Source organism: Semicossyphus pulcher, unplaced genomic scaffold (assembly GCF_022749685.1).
Source record: "Semicossyphus pulcher isolate SPU_LCO1_2020_fin unplaced genomic scaffold, fSemPul1.0.p SCAF_25, whole genome shotgun sequence".
Classification (NCBI taxonomy): Eukaryota; Metazoa; Chordata; class Actinopteri; order Labriformes; family Labridae; genus Semicossyphus; species Semicossyphus pulcher.
Genome location: NW_027211699.1, coordinates 10431915 through 10457863, shown reverse-complemented (window position 1 = coordinate 10457863; position 25949 = coordinate 10431915). Strand labels below are relative to the sequence as shown.

The 25949-nt window shown below is 43.1% G+C and overlaps 2 protein-coding genes across 2 annotated transcripts; both read right to left on the bottom strand.

Moving 5' to 3' along the window:
* Positions 1 to 244: 244 nt before the first annotated feature.
* Positions 245 to 7737, bottom strand: mmd (monocyte to macrophage differentiation-associated). Its single transcript, XM_069675928.1, has 7 exons — positions 7388 to 7737; positions 5756 to 5837; positions 5520 to 5680; positions 4491 to 4565; positions 4305 to 4406; positions 3620 to 3689; positions 245 to 2662 (listed from the first exon to the last, which is right to left on the bottom strand). The coding sequence occupies exons 1-7, from the start codon at positions 7411 to 7413 to the stop codon at positions 2459 to 2461; spliced, it is 720 nt and encodes a 239-aa protein (XP_069532029.1). The 5' UTR covers positions 7414 to 7737; the 3' UTR covers positions 245 to 2458.
* Positions 7738 to 18589: 10852 nt separating this feature from the next.
* LOC138604496 (small integral membrane protein 36-like) lies at positions 18590 to 18898 on the bottom strand. The gene has a single exon (XM_069676450.1). It carries the CDS (start codon positions 18896 to 18898, stop codon positions 18590 to 18592), a length of 309 nt encoding a protein of 102 aa, XP_069532551.1.
* Positions 18899 to 25949: the final 7051 nt, after the last annotated feature.

The window sequence follows — 25949 nt, the reverse complement described above, 5'->3', positions numbered from 1 at the left end:
AAAACAAGCCAAATAAACTCACTTTTCTGTGCATAAACACGGGAAGTGTTTGCATCAGTGTGGAAATATTTCTGTGTTCACTTAAAAAAATAAACCCTTTAATGTTTTTTTAACGTTTAGCGCTTTACTCAAAGAAAGTTCTCATATGTTTTTGTCAAATTAGAGCTTGATTTTCCTCAAACGACAGGAAACCTGTAAATGCTCATCATGAATAAGAGTCGTGTACGGAGGCACATTTGGGGCATTATCATCTTTTATTTCACATTAGAAAGGTGATTTTCAGAATGATAGAGTGGAGGAGCATTCGTGTTTATGCAGCACCAATGGGACAGACGAGAAGCAGTTTCTTATCCCTGCAAAAGGCGAGGACCGAGAAATCAACAGAAAACGACAGAATATTTACAATCATTACAAAACACAGCGGTTAAGGAAAGATAAGAAAACAAGCGTTCATTCGGCTCCGCTAAGAGGAGACAAACAGGAAGTGACACGTCAGGAGCCATCGAGCAAAATATACAAAACATGAACCCGACGTTTCCACGCGTCAGAACACAGACAGGAAACACGGCTCGTCATAGTGGTGCGAGTGGCAATGTGATACTGGACTACAGGTCAAAGGTCGTGCATACACACACACTCTACTGCACACTGTTCACAGTAATAAGAAAGTGGAATAGTTCACACACCGCCTGAGCTGACTCTCCGTCTTCGTTTGGCTCGTTAACAAAAATCAACACATCATGAAATGCTGTGAATCATTACAGCAACCCGCCAGCAGGGGGCGCTACATACTCAAAGAATGAACTGAGAAGAGTTGAATCAGGGCCATACAAAAAAAAAAAAAAAGATTGTGCCAGACATACATTTTTTTTTTTTTTGCAATTTGAGAACTTCGACTTTAGTCCTAAAATGGAAAAAAAATTCCCTCTTGATTATTTATTTCTTCTGTCATTCATTCAAACATGCTGAAACATGTTCTAAATTCTTAAATGTTTTTTTTCCTGCATTACAAAAAAAAAAACTTTACTTAATTTTTTGTTTTTTACCTTTTTCTTGCAATGCAAATGCAGATTTTTTTTAACGCAATTTGAGTCAACTTAATTCTTACAAAAATAATCAAAGAGGGAATTTCTTTTGCATTTTGTGTCTAGCACTCATGACATTTACTTTTTTCTTGCAATACAAAAAAGTTAATGTAAGAAAAAATCGAATTTTCAGTATTTGTGCAATTTAAAAAAAGAAAAAATGTAGGAAGATTTTTTTTTCTGCATTCTAAGAGTTTAGTTTTATTCTTAAAATGCAAAATAATCTAATCAATCAAACTTTCAGAATGTGTGCAAGACAAAAAAAATAAATTGGGAGATTTTTTTTTTGGCATTTTAAGGAACTTTTGCAAGAAAAGATTAAATGTCAAGAACTTACTAATACAAAAAAAAAAGTCTTATTTGCCCTTTAAGGAATAAATAGTACTTTCAGTATTTGTGCCAGACATAAACTAATATTTGGAAGATTCTTTTTACATATCAAGAATTTCAACTTTAATCTTAAAATGCAAAAAAAAGTCTCTTTTTTTCTCCTTATGTCTAAGACTCACTGAAACAATTACCAAGTTGTTGACGTTTGTTGACTTTTCTTGCAATACAAAATGATAAAAAAAAAAAAATTCTTTTTTTTTTTAATGACCCTGATGATCTTCCGTACAGGACTGCTTTTACATACCTGCCAGAATCAAAGCATTAGGAAAAATAAACCTGTCAGCCTGGATGAGCTGGGTTTAAACGTTGTGATCACTGTAACAAAAAAAAATTACAAGACAAAAAAAACAAAAAACTATGGTGAGCATTTTATTCTTCTGACTTGAAGTGCATCAACCTAATAATGAGGGCTGGGCATCAAACTGCAATATTTTTAGGTACAAAAATTTGCATCAGATTCATAATCTCCTTTTTGTTTGATCAGATAGTTTCTGACTTAAATCACAATTTTGGCCAACTTTAAGCTTTTTTACCTTGTTAGTTCTTACAGCTGCTTGTGGGATCTTTGGTCTCTTCTTTAATGAAGACATTTAAGACGTTTAAATTTCTCAGCAGTAAAGTATCAAAAATGTAACAAATGTTTCTGGATGATCCCCAGCCCTGCTGCTGATAACAGCATCTCACTTGATCCCCGTGTTTAAATCACAAACTGAAATGAATGAATCTCAACATGGAATTTACTTCAGCGATACAAAAGACTGCTATCAAATCTTCAAATACTCCTGAATGTGCCAGGGTTCACTGTAAAAAGTCTACATTTTTAAAGAAGCTTCTGTAAGAGACACATCTGTCCTCCTCCACGTTAGAAAACAGTAAACATTTCCTGGTCATTGTTTCGTAAACTTTTCGGCTGTCGTTGCAGCTTCAGCGGGCAGGTGAGGGAGTCTGTGCAGGTGGAGAGGCGGCGTTCCAGCTTGGCGTAGTCAGGACTGGAGGAGGGTGTCGGCGCTGGGGGCCTTGTAGAGGTATTTCCAGATGGCGTAGTAGTGCACGGCCGCAGCCAGCGCCACGAACACGTGCCAGATGGCGTGGGCGAAGGGGATGACGCCGTCGCTTTTAAAGAAGAACACACCGAGGCAGTAGAGGAGGCCGCCGCAGGCCAGCTCGTGGAGACCCTCAGTGTTGCTCTGCAGAGCGCACAAGAGAAAATACAAGAGGAGTGTTGTTTAAGTGAACGATTCTCCTGCTGTGTTAAATCGATGCATGAAACCAGAGATTTAGGCCGTAGATTAAATAGTGTGCGTGTTTCTTATGGTAGATTAGATAATCAAGCATGCGCATAAGAAAATAAGAAAGAAGATGCATTTCTGAACTTAGCGTTAAAAATTATTTCTGTCCAATAACAAAATGACAAAAAATGATCCGACTGTTTAAAAAAAAGGTAAAACAGAAAGAGGAAAACAAAACAAAACAAAAAAGTAACATCTTTTTAAATGTTCAAAATGAGTAACAGTAAAGGGATATGAGGCTGCAATGTTCATTGACACCACAAGAGGGCAGCAGCATCTAATCAAGTAGCTGCATTTAAATTAATCTGAACTACATCCTGAACTTTATTAGTATTTAAATGTTTACAACCTTAAAACCCATGCATTTTTAAATCTAACAGGTATTTGTCCCTGCAGACTTTTGGACCTGTGATCGTAAGGAAAGCACAGGTGTTGACAGCTGAAATGAAAGGTCATGGTAATTAAGAAGTTTGAAGTCCGGTGCATTTTAATTTAAAGCTTTTAGAGAAGCCATCAAGGCTCAAGTATGTCACAGAAGGAATGAAAGAGTTATCAAGCAGGATCATTCCTGCAAAACCTCAGAAATATTTGAACCATTTGTAACACAAAAATGTTCATACTGTAACACAGTGTATATTTATAGGACGCACTTTTTAGATGGAAAAAACATGTATTAAAAGCGCATCTTATACACTGAATTTTATGGTAATCCAGGTTCTGCAGACTCTGTCAACAAGAACAGGAAGTGAAACGCTCATAAAGCCTTCTACCCTAGCGTGGAACGAGTGACCTGCGACGATCCAGGACATGCAAATAAAGTGTGACTGTAAACAAATCAATGAATATTAAAATTACCATCGACGTCACCACTGATGCGGGGAAGAAACCCATCGTCAGATAGAAGGCCAGCTCAACCAGTTTGTACCTGTGAAGACAGAAAACACGACACGTCCACTGACGATCAACGGGGAGAAAAGGAGGAAACAAACTGAAGAGCAACAAGAAGTTTGAAAAAGTCTGGGACCTCGTTAGTGAGACTGACTTCTAAGTTTATTCGGATGTTGTTCTGATTTACATTTTTCTTTTGACTTCTACAAACTAAATCTGTTTTTTTCTTCAACTTAAATGTATTTTACAAAGCACAGAACATGTGCAGACTGTGTCCTGACCGAGAGAATGTGCAGTCTAAGTGAAAGCAGGGGTGTTCTGTGTGCGAGGGCAGAGTTTATGCTCTCAAAACTAGAGATCACACTCTGAGTGAAGATCGTAATAAAGCCGCTTATTTTATATCTGAAATGTTGGAATAAAAACGATATTCCAAAGCACAAAGAAACTAAATTTGAGACGGAGAAAGGCAGCAAAAATTCACATTTCGAGGAGCAGTAAACTTTTGTCATTTTGTCTTAAAAATAATCCTAAATTGTTATTTAATCTGTGACCCAAACATAAAAACCAACCAACATAATGACTGGTGGTTCCTTTCACACACTTTCTGCCCGATCTTGAGCTTAAGTTTTTACTAACAAACAAATGAACTCACTTCTCATGATAGTTGAAGACGTAGATGGTTCCAGCAGCAGCCATGAGCCACACGAACCAGCGCATGTGAGCAGCCAGAGGGCCGAGCTCACGCAGGTTCAACCTGAGCAGAAAGAGGAGATGTTACACCTCTATTCACACCTGCAGCTCCCCTGAGGAAACCCCGCCCCCTCTGTGTGACACTCACCACGGGGTGTAGGAGGCAGCGATGAAGAAGTAGATGACCACTCTGTCGCACATGTGGAAACACTGCTCCATGGACCTGAAACAACAGACGGGTTATTAAAGGTTATTTTTCTGTGTTTCTATTCTGCTGTGTGAAAACCTGTCTGTCTCTCTGCTCTGCTCCCTGCCTGTCTGTCTGCAACAGACACTGTTGTAACTTTAGCATCTTTATGAGACGTTAAAGGTGAGTGAGAACAGTCCGCTGTGTCGTTGCTGTATAAGAGCTCCAGGTGTGACGGCGGGCGGAGGAGATGTAGGTCTTGTGCATCACCAGGGAGGGACATAAAGACTCAAAGGGAAAGGTTGCTCATGTCTCTTAAAACACTCACCTCACGTCTCTGCATGCATCCCAAGTGGGAGGGACTAAGATGCATGGAAAAGACGCAAGTGAGGGATGCATGGATGCAATTTAAAAGATTTGGGATGCAGCCAGAGTTTTAAACTGGATGCAAAATTAGTAAATGCTCACCCAGGTGTCGAGCATTTAGCAAAATGGCACTGCCTCTAAAACAGTTCTTAAATTGAATATGTATGCGTTACTCTAATCCGCCTGGTTTCTGTTTCTTTAAAGATCTTAAAAGAATAACGATGTTAACACTGATCTGTCAAACTGTCATGGGGGAAACAGGATGCACATGAAACAGGAAGCTAAAATAACAGCACGTCAAAGAGACAACACTGGCGATGAGGGAAGCTAAAGAATGCAGAGAGATAAAAATAGCCCTGTCAGCAGTGAGACATAAATCTACTGTTGTTACCCCGACGATAGAGACTTAATGTTCTTCTTTCAAACTAGAAAAGAGACAGCTGTACTGGAGCTGTTTTCATTCTAAATATCACAAAGGAAAGTGCCGTGTGTCTGCGTCCTGGTGCATTACGTAAACATGCGTAAGTGGGTCATGTATGTGTATTTATGTAGGCTAACGACAGCTTGTTCTGGAACATGTCAGTGCCCTGGTTCTCTGCCAGCACAGCTTGCCCTCCTCCTCACCTCATGTGGCTCTTCTTCCAGGTGATGATGTGAAACACGGTGGAGACGAGGAAGAGCGCGCACAGGCCCATGCCGTACACCCAGGCGGTGACTCTCTCCCAGCCGTTATCGGACAGACGGTGCAGCAGCGCCATGCCCACGAAGGCGGGCACGATGAGGAGCTGCAGAGACACATTAAACGGTTAAAACATAATATTTAAAATAAGACATCTGCGTTATAAAGTCAAACCACTCACTGCATGAGTGTAGCAGTTTGCAGCGTGCTCGTAGCAGGTGGGCTGGTAGCGGCAGTTAGCAGAGGCCCGTCTGTTCATGAACCTGAAACACACAGAAACACAAAACTAATAATAAACAACCGTGAAAGGGAGGCGGAGCTTCTTACTGACAGAATCCTGGTTTGGCCTTTTGGAAAGAAAATAATGAAGATAAATGAATCAGAGTCAGAAAAAGGTTCAGCAGGATGCAAAATGAACTTATTTTCTCACAGCAAGTTTACAATGAGTTTGCTGCTGGCTGTCGCTCATTTTGTTCCCTTTACGTAGATTTTCACAGATCAGGAATGAGCCTTGGAAATTTGGAGCGTAACGGTCAAAATAAACACATGAAGAGGGAAGAAAGAACGAGTAGTACAAGTTAAGAATCTTAAATGTAAAGGCCGGTTCACTCCAAAGACTCTCGACGACAGACATCAGCCCATCGGCAGGTAAGGTGGCATGCGCCGATGTATTCGATGTTTTCAGAAAGACTTTTGTCTTGAGCAGGTGATTCTAAAACAGGCTGAAGAGTTATTTGGTGAAAACAGATTATTTTTATGTGAAAGAAGTTTCAATAAAAAGATGTTTTGGGAATTTGAAAGATTGAGTTCGTGCTTTCTCAAAGAGTTTGATGAAGGCCTGAATACATTTATTTTTTTATAACTAAAGTTGCTTTTGGCCGCTTCTCCAGACGAGGGCTTTAACAATTACAAATTAACATCCGTATCGGCCATCGGCAAAATTGTAGTCGGTGCATCCCTCCTAAAAACTGAACAAAATTTAAAATAAAAACAGTGTTTCATTTCAAGCCGTGGGCAAATGTTCACCATGCAAGTGTACAAAATGTGCCAAAATAATAATCTGATCAAAACAAACATGGGAACACTCAGAAAGGCAGATAAGGAGTTAAATAACAGAAAAGTAATAATAATTATTATCTTTACCTACGGTTGAAAACTTAAAACAACAACTAAGCCTAATTATATAAAAACACCTTTTTCATAAACTGTTCGAACTGACTCCCACTTTAGTTTATTAACAGACTTAAATCTGATTGTGATGTTGTGATTTTATACTTTTAATGAATATGCATGGAGTGTTTTCTTAACTAGGCTTGCTTTACATTTACTACAGCTTTACATACGGTCACTACAAAGTACACTTTCTTGTATTTCTTGTTCTAGCGTGGAATCACCTCCGAGGCTGCTCTAACCTGGATTTCTTAACCGTCTCTTGAATGTAATAAAAAAACATTTTATAACCAGTTTTTACATCACAATACATTCAGTCAAGTTAGTCATTTTTTTCTGACAAATACTTGTTGATTAATAAAGTTATTTTAAACGCCTACTTGTGTTAAATTTCTGTGCCACAAAGTTAACACAAAAACAGTCAACACGTGTTTCATATGATGAACAACACCTACATGTGATGTGGTGACTCCACCTGAGAGGTAAACAGGTTTCTGTTAACGGGCGTTAAGAGTGATGTAACTAACCACACCTGGATAACATGCAGTCCTTACCTGACACTGTAAGAGACATTTATACCTGTGATGTTAGCCTGACAGCCCAAACATTAATTTGACAGTAATATATGTCTGATTTCACCCACCTCTGAAAGCTGTTTGTTCTCTTCATTTCAGCCTGTTTTACAGCAGAAAAATCAGCAAACAAAAGAGCTACAAACCCGCCTCACAAAGGAACGAATTAAACAATAAACTGTCCTCATAAACGAAAGGAAAAGGAAGGCCTAGCATAAGCTAACCTTATGCTAACCATAAGCTAACTTTCACTGCAGCTACAAGGCACCGGCAGCATGAATACTCCCACTACAAAGGCACCGTTTTAGTCTTTTTCTCAATACCATCCTGTAACAAACACCGGCTCACTGCCTCGTCTGTAAATTAAAAACATCCATGAGCACCAGCGAGAGGCAGGCCGAACCAAAAAGACCCCCGCAAAGCAAGCAAGTCCGCCGGCTAGTGACGAGCAGCTCCCCGCTGAGCCGCTGAACAAAAAATATGATTTCTGTTTGTGCCCCACCGCCCAAACAAGTGGTAAGATGATGAGTGACAGCAGGCTGAGCCAATCAGCGGAGAGGAGAGCGGGAAACTGGCCCATCAGGGGTAAGGTAGGCGGTGTCCTATAAAGAACGTGACTGAACATTCTGGATAAGCAAATTTTAAAGATTGAGGGTTTTACCGCAAGTCAACAAAACAAGTGAATAAATAAATATAAACCTTTAAATACGAGAAAAACGGTTTGTTTCTGTTTAGTGTTCCATAATGTCCTTTAGATTTCTCGCGTCTCTGCGTTTGAGGAAGTAGTTTCTGTTTGTATGTTTATAGTCCGTGCAGCTGAATTTGCATGTTGACGGAGGTTTTCACGCTAAATTAAAATGTGTCATGGGTGCAGCACTTTCTTCACAAAGGATGGATAGATACAGGACAATAGTATCAAATAACAATATGCAAATTAAAACACCATTTGTACTGCTTTAAAAAGTATCTTTTTGAGGGTTTTTACATATAAATAAATACATTTAAACCATTAATAATACCCCTATAAGGTCACCTGTATTGTTTTAACTGTACAGCTGCAGGGTTGCTGGATTGTAGTATAAACCTTTTAAATTAATTATTTAAAGCAGAATTAATTAATAGTTAAACGTTTGATCTGATTGCAATGACGAAGGAAAATAAAACAGAAGGGGATTTCTTATGCTATTTAATGTTATTAATGACTTTAATGTAATCTCAAGAGATATTTTATTAACTTTACACATAAATAATGACGTACAAATGATCATTTATGCAGCTATCGTCCAGTAAAAAAGAAAAACACTTTTTGTAAAGTGCACATGCAGATTGTTTAAGCTGCTTAATATTTTCTCCATTAATTAAATGTCTGTTTAGTTTGTAAGATAATGAAAATAGTGAGAAATGCAGTCACACTATTTCAAATTCATTCAAACTATCAAAGAAAAGCATTTGACAGCTCAACCATGACATAGTTTTACATCAAAAAATAACTTAAACTATGATCAAAATAGTTTTTTTCTATGACAAAAATATACATTTTATTAGCTCTTCATGTGTTTTGTGTTAAATATTTTAATTTATTTATAAAGCTGTAGATTTACTGTTAAAAATTATCATATTTCCAATAAACTGTAGAAGAGCAGAAGAAGAAAAAGGCTTAAAGAAAAGACTCTTGTTAAATGTATATAGCGTCACACAGATCGTTCTGTTAAAGCCACATGTTATGTAAGCATTCGTCCCTGACACACCACAGTGAGTGTCAACAGCTTCACTGTAACTTAAATCTAGTTTTTTTTACACGTTAAACATTTGACAGATTTTTCTGCTGGCTGAGAGAAACCACGTCAGCTTCCTGCTTCAGGTGTCATGGAAAAAGAACTGTTTAGGGAGTGATGCTGCAGCAGACAAAGTGACACAGGCAGACGGTGCACTGCTCAGTGTCACGCTGTCACAGCTCAGTTACATAAGGCCGCTGTAACTTGATCAGGAGCTCGTAGATATAACAGAGCCTTTATGTAAGAGCAAAGTGCAATCCTCAGGCTTAATCAAGTTCACACTGATCGCTGTTCAGAAAGAAACCTGATGAACCCGCTTACAAAGGTTTTCTAGGTCCGTTTGCTTGAATTATTCCCAACAAAAGGTCTTTTTATATATGAGAAATGTGTAGAAGAACTGTGTAAAGGCGATTAAATAAAAGTATCTGGGTGTTTGTGGTACGGCAGAGGAAGAGAATGGGATTGATCCAGACGAAGAGAGAAGTCTTTGTGGGAGACAATGGGAGAGAGCCAGAGGCCGTGCATATCATTACAGTGTCTCTTTTTGCTTCTGGCTTCACTCTGATTTTCTCCCATGATGCGTTGCTAACTCTTGTGATGTGATGCAGACCTGAGAGCGGCACAGCAGGTCAGAGTATCTCTCTGTCCTGGGTGTAAACTATCCGTGTCAGGTCCGGCTGCAGCCGCTCTGTTCGGGGTCGGATGGAGTTTCTCTGCAGGTTAAACTTCACTCTCACCTCACGCAGGCAGCTGTATCACTCCACACTCACCACTGTCACTTTGAGAAACGGCTGCATGTTGTACAGATAAGAGGAATTATTTGTCTTAAAGCTGCAAAAACCTGTAGAAACATATATTTATGGTTAAGTGTGAGGGATTTGATGCTCGGAAACGTATTAACACCTTTCTCTGGACTATTTGGACATGCACACATCGAACACCAGCAGTTACAGTTCTTCTTCTTCCTTACCAAACTTGCTCCCTACATTACCCACAAAGACACTCATCCCTGGACAGCTTGGGCGCTTTCAGCTCCGACCAAACAAACATTAAAAGAAAATGTTGAACACATTGTTGCGTACCTGACGTTAGGAAAGCTAACTGCCGTTTATATTCCTGTCGCATACTCCCCACAACCTGTTGAAAGCTCATCGTCTCTGATGTTTTGAATTAACTCTCATCTTCTGTGTTTCTGTCTCTCTACATTGCATATTTTATTTGTTTCGTACTGTAAACTTTTGCAAACCCCCCGGGCAGTATCTTCCACATTCCTGCACAAACCGTGCAGCTCTTTCAAAATACCTTTTCATTTAACTTGTTTGACAGGAGCACAGCTTGCTTTCTTTTTTTCTGACTCTGTCTCGATGTCATGCACTAAAACACCAAGACGGTTCGCCTGCTTATTCTTGGCAGTAAACCTGTTCCTTGAGTTTTGTGAAGCTTGTCAGTGCAGGACACGTTACACCTTTATTCTGAAGGTATGGTCACAATACCCTCTGCTACTGCAAATATTTGCCCTGCGAAAACAGGTCAGTTCCCATTTGGCAGGGAGGAGAATTTACTCAGGACATAAAAGTAACCTGCAGTTAATCAGACATATTAAAAGTTTAATAAAAATGTAGATTGAACTGGTCAGAAAGGGGACCAAAAGTCTAATCGTCCAATAACTAAAGCTGTAAAACAAAAACAATATCTGCCTCTTGTACCGACATTATAAACTCCTCTTCAGCAGTTAATGCGAGCCACTTTCACTGACTGTGTCGGTATTAGTTCAAGTGCTTCCATCGCATCGTGCACTTCCCTGTCTGTCTACCTGAGCGGTGGGCTAGTGAGCAGGAATAAATGAAAACACCTGTGTGAGCGCGCCAGGCATTTAATGTAAGGTTAACCTGCAGATAAAAATGGGCCTCACACGTGCAGTGCTCGAGTTTGTGAGTTCATGAGGGCTGGAAAAAAGGAGGAATGGGACACACCGTTGTGGAAAAGCTGCACTTCCTGTTTGTAGTTGTGACATAACAACATAAAGCAAGTGAGAACAGCCACGAGCATACTAAACAACACAAACAACTCTATAAACATGCAATAAATAACTGCACCATCAGGTGGTCAGACTCTGGAGAACCACCTTTTATACATCACCAACTGTGCTACTCATAATGTGCACGTTTCTCAGGAAAGTCTGCAGGTAAGTACACTCAGTATAGTAAGACCTTGTGATCATACGTTTCCAATGATGTGACCTCTTGCATGCTGAAAACAGGGAACTCTCTCAACCTGTATGTATCATGGAGATTGAAGACCCTCTTCACCTGTCTCCTCTCTGCACACCTGTCCCTCGTTCCCTCATCACGCCTCAGCACGTGAACATCAGACACTTTCCCGCTCGCAGGCAGCGTGTTGTCAGCCTGTCATAGCAGAGATGTTTGGTTTGAAATCTTTCTCTTCAAAGCTCTTTAGTGCAAACGAAGGAGTCAGAAGATGTCGACGCTTTGGGAAAATAAATGAGCTATAAGAATAAAAGGAAAAACAATGATGAGATGTTCTTTTGAGCAGCCACAAGAAACAGCATGGTCTCTTTGTCCTTATGTTTGTTCTGAGACTAACTCATTGCTCATTGCATCGTTCAGAGAAACAAGTCCAAGAGGCCGTTGACGCGCAAAAACACTGACAGAAGAAGAAAACACGACAGAGCTAATGACATTTAAACCAGCAGAGCTGAAGAAGCAAATTGTCTTTTTTTTTCTCGCGGAAGAATTAAAATCATCAAACTATTGGTGTGTTTAGAAGGTAGCCATGTAATTAGCATAATTAGCATTCTCACATGAAACAACACCTATTAAGGAAAAAACTAGGAGAAAAATGAGTCTAATTCTGCACTGATAATCCTTAAACTGTGAGATGGATAAGGATGCTTATTTAAGGCTCGGGTACGAAACTCAAACATTTGCATTATTCTCCTCGAAACAGGAAATGCTTAATAAGCCGCACTGCACATGCACCGATCTGACCCCAACTTTACATGTATGATAAGAGTCCCGGCCTGAACACATTCATAAGACAATGTTCAGCTAGAGTCATAGCGTCCCAAGGTCACAAAAGGAAATGTTTTACGCCACCAGCTGCTGCTCCACGCCTGTTAAAAAAATATCCGTCTTAAATTTGGTCCGGAAAGTCTCAACACCTTGATGAAGGTTTGCAGAAAAATCTGTGACTTTGTGTCAGAGGGTGTGTCCGTGGTGATGGATTCGCCTCGATGCAAATCCACCGTTTTGAATAAAACATTATTTTTGGTCATTTCCAGGGCTAGTACCTGGACGAGCTCCTCCGACACAGTTCTTCCAAACCACCTCAGATTTGGTGTACAGCTAGAGGAGACCTGAACGATGAAAACTGTTATATCATCAGCCTGATAAGTCAGGGGTCAGAGGTCAGATCTGCTTATGTTGTTGGCACAAACTTATTCTCACATGAGGATCAGACTCCTGCTGACCCACACTTTACCCCTGAGGCGCTCAGATCTAATACATTCTTTTATTTCATACCGGGAACACAACAAAAAGATCTCTCACGTAAACACTACGTGGACTCTTGTCTGAAGCGCATGTTTGGGTGTTAGTATAGCAGACATATAGGAGGGGGTGTCCTCAGAATAAAAGGAGCTTTATGTCCACACGTGACACGGGGTTAAACAGCTCCGTAATTGGTTTACTGTTTCACGCTAGAGAGCACTTCCTATAGTTGACCTGCAGTGCATATGAAGGGGGATGGGACGCATGTGAATATCAAAGAAATGCAAGAAATGCATAAAGATTTTAAGAAGGCAAACAATCAGAAACATGGTTCTTTGGACAAACGTGCAACATTTGAATTATTTACCATGAAAATGTTTTACAGGAAGCTGCAAATATGTTTGACGTCATTCCCAATATTTCAGTTTAACAGCTTTTTTAATGAAGATCTTTCTACATATGAATGATATAAAAATGCAGTTCATCATTACAAGTATAGTGACTCCATTAATGAGAATCCTAGCCTTTTGGGCACAATCAGGAACTCTGGGAGCAAACTTCCTGAGTTAGCCAGACGTCTACGACTCTCGATTGTTTGCCTTCATCTGAGCGTCGAGTTTGTTTCTTCTTCTTTGGGTTTTCACTTCTTGTTGAAGTTGTATCTGTAGTCATCCATCTTTTCTTTGTTTGTTCAGCCATAGTAGATTACTGTTTACTCACAACACTTGCAGAGAGCGGAAAAGCAGCCGCTTAGCTCCGCCTACCCTCTCTGGCAGACCAACCACTAACTGGGCGCCGCCACAGACACCCAGCCCATAATAATACTATATACTGCAAATGTAAAGGCTGTCATCAGTGGGCCATAGGCTCAGTCACCATGTGTTGGAGATATTGATTATCTCCTTAATGTTACAATAGGAAAAGTTTGGATTAAGATCCAAAAAACAATCTGTCTTTCATATTTATAATTGGCAATAACATTCTAATTATATTTGCTAATTTCAAACATATAACATTTGAGTTATTAGATTGGACAGGCATTTGTTTTTTCTATTTTTCTATCAGACAGTTTTTTACCTGACTTGATTCAGGTCGGACCAATCACAACCGTCCATCCAAAATGGGGTTTAAGTGCCTTTTGGGGCAATTTTAACCCTAACAACCAAGATGTCTGCTGATGAGCAATCACTATCCCGTCAGTGTAAACAAACCTGACAGTAGTTCACACTGAGTACAAATGGTACCAATTTTTTCTTAACTATATTTCATGTTGGAGCTAGCTACCTAGCTTAGCAGCCTAGCGCTGCATCACACGTTTATGTGATGAAAATAAACTGAGACATTCTTTTACACTGCCGTACAACTTTTACATTCTGAAAGACGTCAGTACTTCTTCCCCTGCGGGTGTTTCCATTCTCTGTGGCCACATGTTAAATGTTTTAGCTAGCAGCCAGTTTTAGCTTTCAGCAGGCTACAAAAACAGGCCTCTCTCTTAAAAAACGATGCTCGCTGTGTTTCTTTTTATGAGATGTTTAAAAGAAGAATAATTATACATCATTTGGTCAGTCTCTCCGAGAATTGTAGATAATAACAAATTCAGAGGAAGCAGTTTAATGCTGCAAACACAGTCCACGCTGAGCCGTTTAAATTGATCAGATTAGACTCGGATTGATGACGTAACTTATTTTGTGCTAATCTTTACAAAGTACAGAAAATACCACTGGCCTATTTATGAATAAGATCCATTTACTGCATGTTTCTGAGAAGCTGCAGGATTACGCCGAGTTTCATCCAAGTTTCTGCTGCTGTTTACTGAAGCAGATCTATTTCTGCTGAGCGTTGGCAGCGACGCCTGGACGCTGCAGTCTGTTGAATAACCAGGGTTAGGACACATACAGTCATAAAGAGCTGATTCAGTGTGACCTACAACCTCTGCTTTCCCTGAAGTTCAGATCAAATTGGCAGATCGACGAAAACATCACTAAAGGCTGATGTCACAGTTTTAGTGTTTCCTGTTTTTCTTTGTAAGTTGCCCCATGTGTGTCACGCCTTGTTTTACTTCTTGTCCTTGTGTTTCCCTCCGCTTTGATTCGCCCTCATTAGTTTCACTGGTCACCAGCCCGGACTCTCCTACCCACACACCTGTCGAACATTTCCTGGATCAGCTCAGCAGCATGAAGCCAGCCAGTGTTTGTCACTGGTCCTTTTGTGTTTTCCTGCCCTGGACTCTGTAAGCGTCTTTCTTTTGTTCATTAATATCTGTCTGCACCCACCTACCTGCCTGTTCTCTGTGTCTGCATCTGGGTCCAGTCTCCCTCGTCTCCTGTGACTTTTGTGACAGATTATTGAGTCAGACGACAATCTCTGCAGCAAAATGCAACAAACAAAGACAAACGATGCTAAAAAATAATAATAAAACAGCACATAAATATCAAATACCTCCATGTTTGATTTGTTTAAAAAGAGTTCGCAGCTTCAAAGTTGTTATTTCAACAGAAAAAAACAAGACTGTTGTGAATATGAGGGTTAAAAAACACTAAATGTACGCTTTATATTTATGTTTAAATACCTTGAACTCTGGCCAACGTGACTTGTTTGTTAGACAGGATTGCAGGAACAGTATTTACATAGAAGAAACTTCTAATTGTGTCAATTCCAACATGACCTGAATGCAGCATAAGCATGCTAGGCTTGTTAGCTAATGTAGGGAAATTCCAGAGCTGGGGGTTTATTTCTGGTTTCTACGTCATTCTTTATTAAACAGGGAGGTCTGTTAGTTTGAGAACATGACTTATTGATTTATTGCTATCATACATTCCAGATCTGCTCTGCTTGTGCTCAAAATGCCTGCTTGCACTTATATATATTGTTGTTGCACAGATTTCATGCTCTCAAGCTTCAGCCTTTCTTCTTGCACTCGGGCTGTTTTTGTTTTTGTCAAAACCCTTCGAAATTCCACAAAAAGACCAGTAAGGCCGCTTTCCCACTGGTCCAAAGAAAACGCTAACACCCAGCTTCTTTGCTTAGTGGGAAAGGTTCCAATCATTCAGACCCGGGTCACATGACTCTGCAGTAGACCCGGGTAATTAACGCCTCGGCTCCCATCGGCATTGATAAGAACACAAAACCCGTGTCGACACATTAATCTCCGCCCCCTCCGTTGGTAACTTCTGTGACTCCTCGTCCGAGCAGCGCTCGAACATCGTTCCAGATTTGTCGCGCCGAGTTTGATAAACAGACTGAATGAGTAACAGATACAATAAAGACCTAACCACCGTAACATCTTCACTGGTTACTAACCCTGTCTCCAGCACGTTTGTGACGTCAGACGGTGACGCAGCAGAAAAGAGACCGACAGGAGGATACTTCACTGGCAATGGGAAAAGAGACAATCGGCATCTATAAGCGGGTCTTCCCGGGTCTGAAAAACCTGCGTCAACATTGTGAGCGCATTAGCTTCTATTTTAGAGCGTACTGTTCATCCCAACACTTTATTATGCGTACCTCCCCTGCTTCATGTGTGACATCTGGTATAAAAGGACAGTTAATAAATATAACAGTGGCCCTATTTTTTTATATAAACATTAATAAAGCTCCCTCGCCTCCAATCTGTGTGCAAAAGACGTCACCTTTATGACTCAAACCAGGAGTGTAGGCGATTGTTGGACTGCAAAAGCCAAGATTCTCTATTAAGTAGTTATTATTTCATGGTGCTATAATTCCTTCAAATTAAAATGAGTCATATTTGTGGTTCTAGAATAAATCATGATCTTTGGCTTTCAAGCGTCGCACCGAGCGCAAGCAGGGACGATGTGAGTGCGATGCAGGGTTTTAAAGGGAAAGCGGAACAAGATTCGAGCATGAATTGCAAGGCCACGCTCCTACAGGAAGCCCAAACAAAATGCACTGCATTCCAGAGTACAAAATTATATAACTTGTAATCATAACTTTGCTGCTCCAACCACCGAGTTTGAACTCCAATGGGATTATTTTTGTCTCCTGGAAATGTTTGAGACGAAAACTAATCAGGGTCTTTTTCCAAGAGGCCGTTCAGAGGTTCAATGACTCTGTTAGCAACGTGTTTTTATTCCATGTTTGAGCTCCGACAGGCTTCGTCACCTTGAAAGCAGCCTCCTGCTTTGGTCTGAGACCCTCTGAGTGCTCTGCTAATCAGTCGGACTCAGATTACAGCGTGGTGCTGCACGCAAAAAAGATCCTTTACAATGAGTGACCTGTGCAGAGGCCGGAAGGGCACTAAAGCAGAAACTAACAGCCCTGCGGATTTATCTCGACTGCGCTCTGTTTACTTGTTAAACTCGGCTATCACACGCTTCTTTGTGTGCAGGTTTCTGCAGAGTTTAGACAGCGTATCTGCACCATCAGAGACAAAGGAAAAGGTTCCCAGCTCCAGTATGCTCCAGATAGACACCAACAGGTAAACCTTTAGCCGTACGTGAATCAATCAGAGGGCACACAACCTTCCCGTTTACGTAGGTGAAGTGATTAGAGACATTTACGTCTCTAAGAGTGGAGACGTTGCAGGTCAGGAGCTTTCACCCTCTCGTCTGCCGCTTCCATGATCAGCAGGGTTCCTCGGGTTATATAAGAGGTTACTGTCCGTCCAGACTTAACCAAATGTTGAACCCTAATCCTTGAATGGCAGCCAATCAAGAGCAGTCAGACCTTGGTTTCGGTAAGGTGGTTTAAGTGAGGGTAATAGTGTTAGGAAAGAGGAGCAAAGTCCAAAGTGGGGCAATATTTCTCTGGTGTTATTTGAAGTCGCAGAAGAGCCACAGATGTTAAGACATGGGCCGAGTTTCTCCTCTACTACCCTTCTCCGTGTGTCTTCCTGAACCTAACCTTAATCCTTAACCTCGCCCACACTGTCTGTCAGCGCAGCACAACAGCAGTGCCCTCTTTATTCCCTGTGCTTTATCAGTTGTGACATTTACTCTCCCTGGCAGACTGCATGCAGGCTTTGGCCTCAGGATCCTTGAGATAAAGACGGATTTCGCCTGCGTACACACAGCACTTCAAGGGCAATGTTTTTAAACCAGGGAGCTATCTGTCAATTAATGTGAGAACCAATTGACTCTCAAAGTTTTGGAATTGCTCCAGTAGATTTCTTCAAACACCAGCCGTGAAAACAGGCAGCTGACAGGCTCAGATTGTTATTCTAAGTGTGTCACACTATGATCCTTACAGAGGAGGACTCTTTTTCTTAAGGAATTATCATTTTTTTCCAGCCAGAAACGGCAGTTTAACAGCTCTATTCACAGCCACCAAACTCCATTGATAAAAACACTAATTCTACCTTCCTGTACACAGGAGTTGGTTCTCTATTGCTGCATTGATCTGTTAGTTATTTACATTACTGTGTGGGTTTGGTGTTTTAAACGGTTTGTTTGGATTGAACACAATATATGTGGAAAACACAATCACACAGAAAAACTAGCTGATTAAGGTAGCGGTACTCCAGCAACTTTATGAAGTTAAATTACTGTTTTTATGAATGGAGTCTGGTGTGTGTGCAGAGAGAGATGTAACGTCTGTGTGTGGTTAAAACAATCATCTTGCTCTGTAACAAAAAGGTCTATCTCTGTAGGGATCCTTTCTGTCATGTTGTCACACACTTAGAATCACAATCTGAGCCCGTCAGTGGAAACAACAAGAACTTTTAGTGGACGACCTTTGATCGAGTGCATTTGCCCCCAAGGATTACATTGCCGTAATTTATTGGCTAAATTAAAGTAATCTCCTGGAGGAATCTCAGAAACTTTTCTTGTACCTATAAGTCATTTAATCCCCAAAGTATGTTAAACAGGAATTATTACCCTTTAAAGATATAGGTCGTTATCACTTACCGTGATAGTCTGGTCCTGTGCAGGTCAAATCCAATCATCGTCCCGGAGAGAAAAAACAACAAAGAAATGTAAAAAGTAAAAAAAAGAGTCAGATATTTACAAAATGTGAGTCCTCCCAGTCTCGCTCAGACCATCGTGCTCTTCTTCTCCCTGAAGTCCGAGTGCGTGGGCTCGTGGTAGGTCGTGATCATGTTGGCCGTGTCCCACCGTGCCACCGGGGCCGGAGAGCTCTGCATCACCACCAGCCTGATGGGAGACGGCTGAGTCGGCGGCTGCGGGTCCGGGGCGTACTCCTTAGTGGGATCTTTGCCCCGGCAGTCGTACATGATACACGATATCAGGAAGACCAGGAGCAAGATAACGTAGCTGGCGATGAGGATGCAAAGGTTCAAAGTGACGGGGTCGATCTCCTGGTAGTTTTCCAGAAAGCCCATGGTGCCTCCTTCATGAGGCCTCGAAGAAGAAGCGCCTCAGAGGCCTCGAGGACGGGAACGAGGAGATATCAGCGGCTGCTACAGACGGAACGAGCCTGGCGACAGCAGCTTTCTGTCCTGTCCTCCCCCTTCCTTACACCCTCTCTGCCTGGCTGCTGCCTCTCACCTCTCGCTTTCAGATGAGCGCCGTGGATACGTGGCTTTGTGGTATAAAAATACTTTAATCCGCGCCACTCCTCCAACCTTGGGCTCCTGCGATCGATGGCTCCCTTTAATAACTTAAGCTTCGGTTTTAAACTGAGCGAACAGATTCTGTGTTATATCATCTGCAAGCAAGTGAACATTAATTACTGTGTATGTGGTGTATCCGAGTGCATGTTTGTGTGTGTGCGCGGTGTAATCTTAATCTTGATTGTGAGTGGGGATTGACGGAGGAGGCCATCTGGCTAAATAGAGGCCGGGCAGAGAGGCTAAAAAGCCACTCAGAAAATGCTAACATGCTAGCAGGAGATGAAACAAACCACAGAACAAGCTGGAATCCTTAAAATCTGCGACCTCATGTTATCATTTTGTTACACACTCAATCTGCACAGATTACAGCAGCCTCTGTGTGACACTCCTCTTCATACCTCAGCTCGCAGGGAGTCAGAGACGGGATTATCTCAGCAAACTCCTCGGGTTTATAATCTCTGTTGGAGCATGACAATGCACACGCCATGCGCACGTATGCAGGTGCATGATGGGTCGGGTTGGCAGGCATTAAAAATATGTGGGGAAAAGAGACGCTTTAAGTTTCAGATGTGTTTCAACAGGTCAGAAGAAGTTATAGAGATCATAGTGAGACAGCAGAGGGCAGCAATTAGCAATGTTAGCCGAGAGAGGAGAAGAAGCAGAGGTGGAGGCTGAACTTTGACCCAGACAAACACTCCAGGAGAGAGAGAGGAGGTGCAAACAGACGGAGGAATAATCTATACTGACAATCAAGTCTCTCTAAAAGGTTGTTTTTGCATAAACTCACCCTGCACACCGAGTCCAAGCAGGTTTGGAGATGAAACTTTATTAGAGAAGTCAGCATGTGTTCATGTGATGTTTGAATGTGCTACAAAGGAAGTTCCACATCCGATAAACACATTAAATATCGTCCAAAACAGTAAAACAATTAAACACTTTACGTCTGCAGATCTTAAATCATGTCCAAATACAACACAGAAAAGTGCATGAATGTATGCTGGAGCCGATCCCAGCTGTCACTGAGCGAGAGGCGGGGTTACACCTGGACAGGTCGCCTGTCAATCACAGGGCTGACACACAGAGACAGACAACCTTTCACGCTCACGTTCACACCTACCAATGTCACCAGTGAAGCTAACGAGCATGTCTTTGGACTGTGGGAGGAAGCCGGAGTACCCGGAGGGAGAACATGCAGACTGCACACAGAAAGGCCCGCTACGTCTGAACGGGATTCGAACCAGGAACCTTGGAAGTCAGTCGTAAGACTGTTGAAGTATAAGAAGTGGCAAACACTCTGCAAAGGCCCAAAAGTTTTTCATGTATTCACAGCCTGTTTTTGGTTCATTTGTTCCTCAGATGTGTTTTTGTTCTTTTGCAGCAGTTTTTTTTTGTTTGCATTTTTTAATTTGCAGCCTGGAAATCTTTTGTTTGGATGCGTTCGTTCGCCCTTGCTGGCCACCGTATTCTGGCTGACACCTGCAGCACAGATTCTTCTTCCATGTGTTGAATCTTTTGTAACTCGTTGCGTCTCCGCTCGTAAAACAAAGGCACAGAAAGAGACTACATTCACGACATGAACAGAACGAATCAGTTCCTGCAGATCGCACCGTGTCGGACGGGACGCTTCCTGCCTCGTGTGTGTTACAGTGAGCGTGGGCGGCAGATGTACAGTACAGAATGACCTCACCCCTCTCTCTTAATGTTGACACTGTAATCCCTCTGTGTGTTCAGGAAGCCCACGTTAGAGAGAAAAGGCTTGACCCCGATGCTGCCTGACCCCCGCACAGCTCCCTCTGCCAGGCTCAACGTACAGCGACCTTTGGCCTCATCCGTCAGTGAGGAACGGCGACCTCTGTGCGTCACGGATGATCCAGGAGGCAGCATCTGGACGGCCGCGTCGTTATTCTCGCAGCACATGTCAGCGCTCGCTCGGGATGATTGATCGCCTTCATGTGAAACAGGGATATTGAAAACGGATTAACAGAACATAAATCTGGATTATCTGCCCGCAGAGGGACACATCTCCGCCCGGAACGTGTGACATCAGCACATTCAGGATGTGTTTGGGGTTTAAGAAGACGTGAACATGCGGCAGGGAAGAAACATGCACACAATCATTTTTACAGGTCAACAAGGAGTGATTAAAATCCTGCAGAAAGATATCGATGCAACCTTTACAGTATAATGTGACCATCCAGCCAGAAGTGACCGAGTTTGGATCAGAGTGTGGATACACACTAGCTGTGCGTCAATCAGGCTCTGCATCCTTCCAAGGACGCGGCCTACGGAGGTCATTCGTAGCCTGCGTAGACGCTAAGGCCGAGGCGGTCTGGTCTGTGGATGATTTCCTGCTTGCGTCACCAGCTGTTCCCGCCCTTAACCTTGCGTCACCAAACGCGGCTCCTGGTTATGCTTGTTAGCCCGCTAGCAACAGGTAGCTAGTGGGCTAACAAGCATTACCTATTTTAAAGATCATTTGTTTCAAGGCCCCTTCAGCTTTTTAACATTTGTGTCGCAGCTATTTGATTTTCACTTAGAGTGTATTCCTCACCGGCTCGAGAGTCCGTCGGCTCGTTTGCATTAGCGTGCGACGCATCTCAGGATACGTTGGGCCGCGAAGGATGCACCTGATGGGTCCTTCGTGACCCGGGAAAAGGAGGACGCATTTGAAATGGGACAGCCTTCATATACGTCCTTCGAAGGATAGAGCCCCTGAATTGGGACACAGCTGTCTCTCTCCTGGTTGAGAGGTTGCAGCGACATGTCAATCACAGTCAGAAGCTATATTGGAGCTTAATTTTGGTGTACACATCTGTCGGTTTAATATAACCTTTATTTAAACTCGAACTGAAGTTGCCCTCACTAACAGTGACGTCGAGTGAAATGTACATGTCAGAGAATGTACACACGTCCGCCGTGTAAGACTTCAGAGTATCTCACAGCCTGTTTGTGTGTCTGTTTGTCAGTTTAAGCAAAGATTTAGAGCTCTAAAAACAGCAGCGCGCCGGAGGAGGAGCGGCGTGTCTGTCCTGGGGATGTTTGTGTTGCTGCCACTCGGGGAACCATTAGCTCAGAGGATGTCACAGGTTTGTCTGTGTGTACACCAGGCCTCTTGGGTGGAGTTTCTCCCGCTCATATCTCGGAGATAGATCTCCCCCAGCGTCAGACTCTGGTGCCAGGCAGTCCGGCAGCCTCGCGGGGACCTGGAGACGGACAGCAGGGAGAGATGCAGGAGGAGGAGGAGGAGGAGGAGGAGGAGGTGTGGATAAATCCTGCAGACTGCAAGGGTGCTTTAGATTCTTCAGGCGTGAAGCTCTGACAGGTTGTTTGTTCGTTTTCTCAGTGTGCGGCCGAGTCGTCCTGCAGAGATCAGACACACTCTGACCTCAGCTCGGCTCCAAAACATCCAAAAAACTAATGAGGAGCAAGAAAAATTCCCCCCCTGCTGGGACCTCACCCGGGGAAACATGGAAGTCCTTCCCCAGATTATAATCATGAAGTCGATTTAGTAAAAACTCCTGAGTCACAGTTACACAACAAAACGTTTCTGGTTTCATCCATTGTTGTTCTTTCAAACTGGAACTGATCCAGTCTCCCTCACTGGGCCTGGGTGGGGTGGGGCGGGGGTATCCAGTTGAGTCTGAGCTGGTCTGTAGGTCAGAGGTCACCGGGAGCAGGGAGGAGATGTGGAGAACGTGATCCCGCGTCCCCAGAGATGTTCCATGAGGTCAGAGAGGAGGTGCTGTTACACAGCCGGGAGACAGCTGAGGGGAGCTCCTGCTGCTCTGCTGACGGCCGCTGGCAGAGTCTGAGCCGCACGGTTTACTCAGCCACGTTTATTTGTCACGTTTATGTACCAACAGACCGTACAACAAGTCTGAGACACTGAGGCAAACATTGTGCTCTCACATACAGCAGGAGTAGATCTGGTCTGTTAAAAGCCTGCACAGTGTTCATCACTGAGTCTGAGCGACACTCTGAGCCCGCCGTCGGCCCTCGTCCAGAGGAAACCACGCTCTCTGGGAGGAGCAGGTTCCCACACCCAGAAGAAGAGACGCTCGAACACAAACAGTTCGGAACATTCAGGAAGGAAAGGGCTCTCTTTATCAGATCGACAAGACCCTCGAGCCCGTCCGTCACCCGCTGCTGTCTGACAGCTGAGGACACACCCTCCTCCTCTCTACGTCTCCTTCTTTCTTCTCCTACTTCTTTTTTCTCCTCCTCCTCCTCCTTCTCGTTCTTCTTCTTCTATTTCTTTTTCTTCTTCTTCTTTATCTTCCTCATGCTTCTTTCTTCTTGTCCTTCTCCTCCTCTCCGTCTTTTTCTTCTTCTTCATCTCCTTCTTTCTTGTACTTCTTTTCTTTCTCCTACTCCTCCGTTTTCTTCGCCCTATCCTCCTTCTCCTTCTTCTCCTCTTCCTCCTTCTCCTTCTTCTATAGCTCTCTGTCTTCCTTCTCCTCCTCCTCCTTCTACTTCTCTCTGTCCTTCTTCTCCTCCTTCTCCTCCTTCTTCTACTACTCTCTGTCCTCCTCCTCCTTCCCCTCCTCCTCCTTCTTCTACTTCTCTCTGTCCTTCTTCTCCTCCTTCTCCTCCTCCTTCATCTACTTCTCTCTGTCCTCCTTCTCCTCCTTCATCTACTTCTCTCTGTCCTCCTTCTCCTCCTTCATCTACTACTCTCTGTCCTCCTTCTCCTCCATCTTTTTCTTCTACTTCTCTCTGTCCTCCTCCTCCTCCTTCTTAGTCTACTTCTCTCTGTCCTCCTCCTCCTCCATCTTTTTCTTCTACTTCTCTCTGTCATCCTCCTCCTCCTTCTTCTACTTCTCTCTGTCCTCCTTCTCCTCCATCTTTTTCTTCTACTTCTCTCTGTCCTCCTCTTCCTCCTTCTCCTTCTTCTATATCTCTCTGTCTTCCTTCTCCTCCTCCTTCTTCTACTACTCTCTGTCCTTCTTCTCCTCCTTCTCCTCCTCCTTCTTCTACTTCTCTCTGTCCTCCTCCTCCTCCTTCTTCTACTTCTCTCTGTCCTCCTCCTCCTCCTTCTTCTTCTACTTCTCTCTGTCTTCCTTCTCCCCCCTCTACGACCTACCTCTGACCTTTTGTGACCTCTCTGGGGTCAGAACCCAGCCTGTGCACAAAGCTTCGTAGCGATCAGTAGCCTGCAGTCTTCAGGAGCTGTGGACGAGCACATGCTGTCTGCACCATAACCAATCGTGCAGCTGCCGCAGACGTCAGCTCTGTGACTCTCCTGGAGATGCTTATTCTGTGTGGCGTCTCAAATGTACAGCAGCAAAGGGAACGCACACAGCGGCCTGTTTATCTGATACAGTTGTATAAAGGTCATTGAATAGATTTTAAAGAGTTCTCCTCACATGAGAATAAAAACAGAAACATGCTCGAGCTGAAGAAGAGCACATGGAACGTTTCCAAACTCGACATCAACACATTTTAATTCCTCCGCGGTGCCATGATTCTGTTTCCGACAGTAAATCTCCCTGATTGATGGCAGGAGCTGTGTGTCCTCCTGCAGCTGTGTCTCTGGATGTCTCTGTGTGTTTCACGTTCACACCCAGCCCGAACCAGATGGGAGCCGTAAAACCGACTCCTCGCCATTGTCTCGTGTACGTCATCGCAGCAGCTCGTTCGCTGCTTCCCAGGCAGCGCGCGGAGGAATGTCCACGGCTGATAAAACCAGAGAGCTCATCACAACACAGCCCACCCCCACCGGGCCCACACTGACGCTGTTTACACTCACTTACACTCAGAAGTGAGGGAAGTTGGGAGGCTCTGGTTGTTGATCCAGGGTGGCGACTTGCGGTTTTATAGGGCCGACATGTACAGGGCCGAAAACATGATCATGATAAAGAGAGTTTGGGATGAATCAGATTTTTATTGAGGCGTTAAATCCTGCAAGAAGCCGCGTCTTGAAACTTTAAACTTTTCAAACACAGGGGCCAATCAGACGGCTGCACAAACGGCAAAGAAATATGTAAAAGACTGACCCAAACTGGCTGACACAAACAGCTGATCTGACACTGTGCGCTGCATGCAGAGGTGTACAGGGCTGCTGTGCAGAGTGAGACATATCGCCGAGGGAAAGGGCCGTCTGACGTCAACGTGAAGCGCTACATAAATGTTAGAAAATACAGCGTGGTACTCCTGACCCCGTCTGCAGCCGTGCTTAGCTTAGCTTCAGTGTAGGAACTCCAGCCTGCTTCTCCTGACAGGGAGCGTGCTGTCACCTCTGTACCTCATTCAAAAACCCGAACTTTCCCTTTAAGTTTTATCTTTGGTTACCTCGACATATCACCTTTAAAGCCCTGAATGGTTCGACCCCAACACTCTGACCCCTTGAGGCCTTCTGGGGCTCAGCAGAGTCAAGACTTCAGCTCTTATTGATCAGTCTAAATTCTGTGTTTTACGTAATATTACTTTATTTTATTAATTGTTTTCGTGATGGTGCTATTGTTTCCATCTCTGTTATGGTTCTTATCTTCAACCTTTAAAGCTCTTTGTACGTCTTATGTTGAAAGATAATAATAACTTATTTAATGCCTTTCATGGGACCAAGGCCGCTTCACAGACGAACAAAACAAGCAAACAAACAGACAGAAGATGTCAAAGGAGGCAGATCTCTGCAGGCAGAGAGTTCCAGAGGGTGTTTGGAGGCGAGAGTGAGGGATGGCGAGCGGGCCTGCATCTGAGGACATCGAGGAGGTTCTTCAGGTACTGGGGGTCGAGGGAACGGAGATGCTTTCAATAAAGATTGTGTACAGAGAACGTCATCTGATTGGCATCACTTTTCTGTCAACATGTTTTTGCTTGT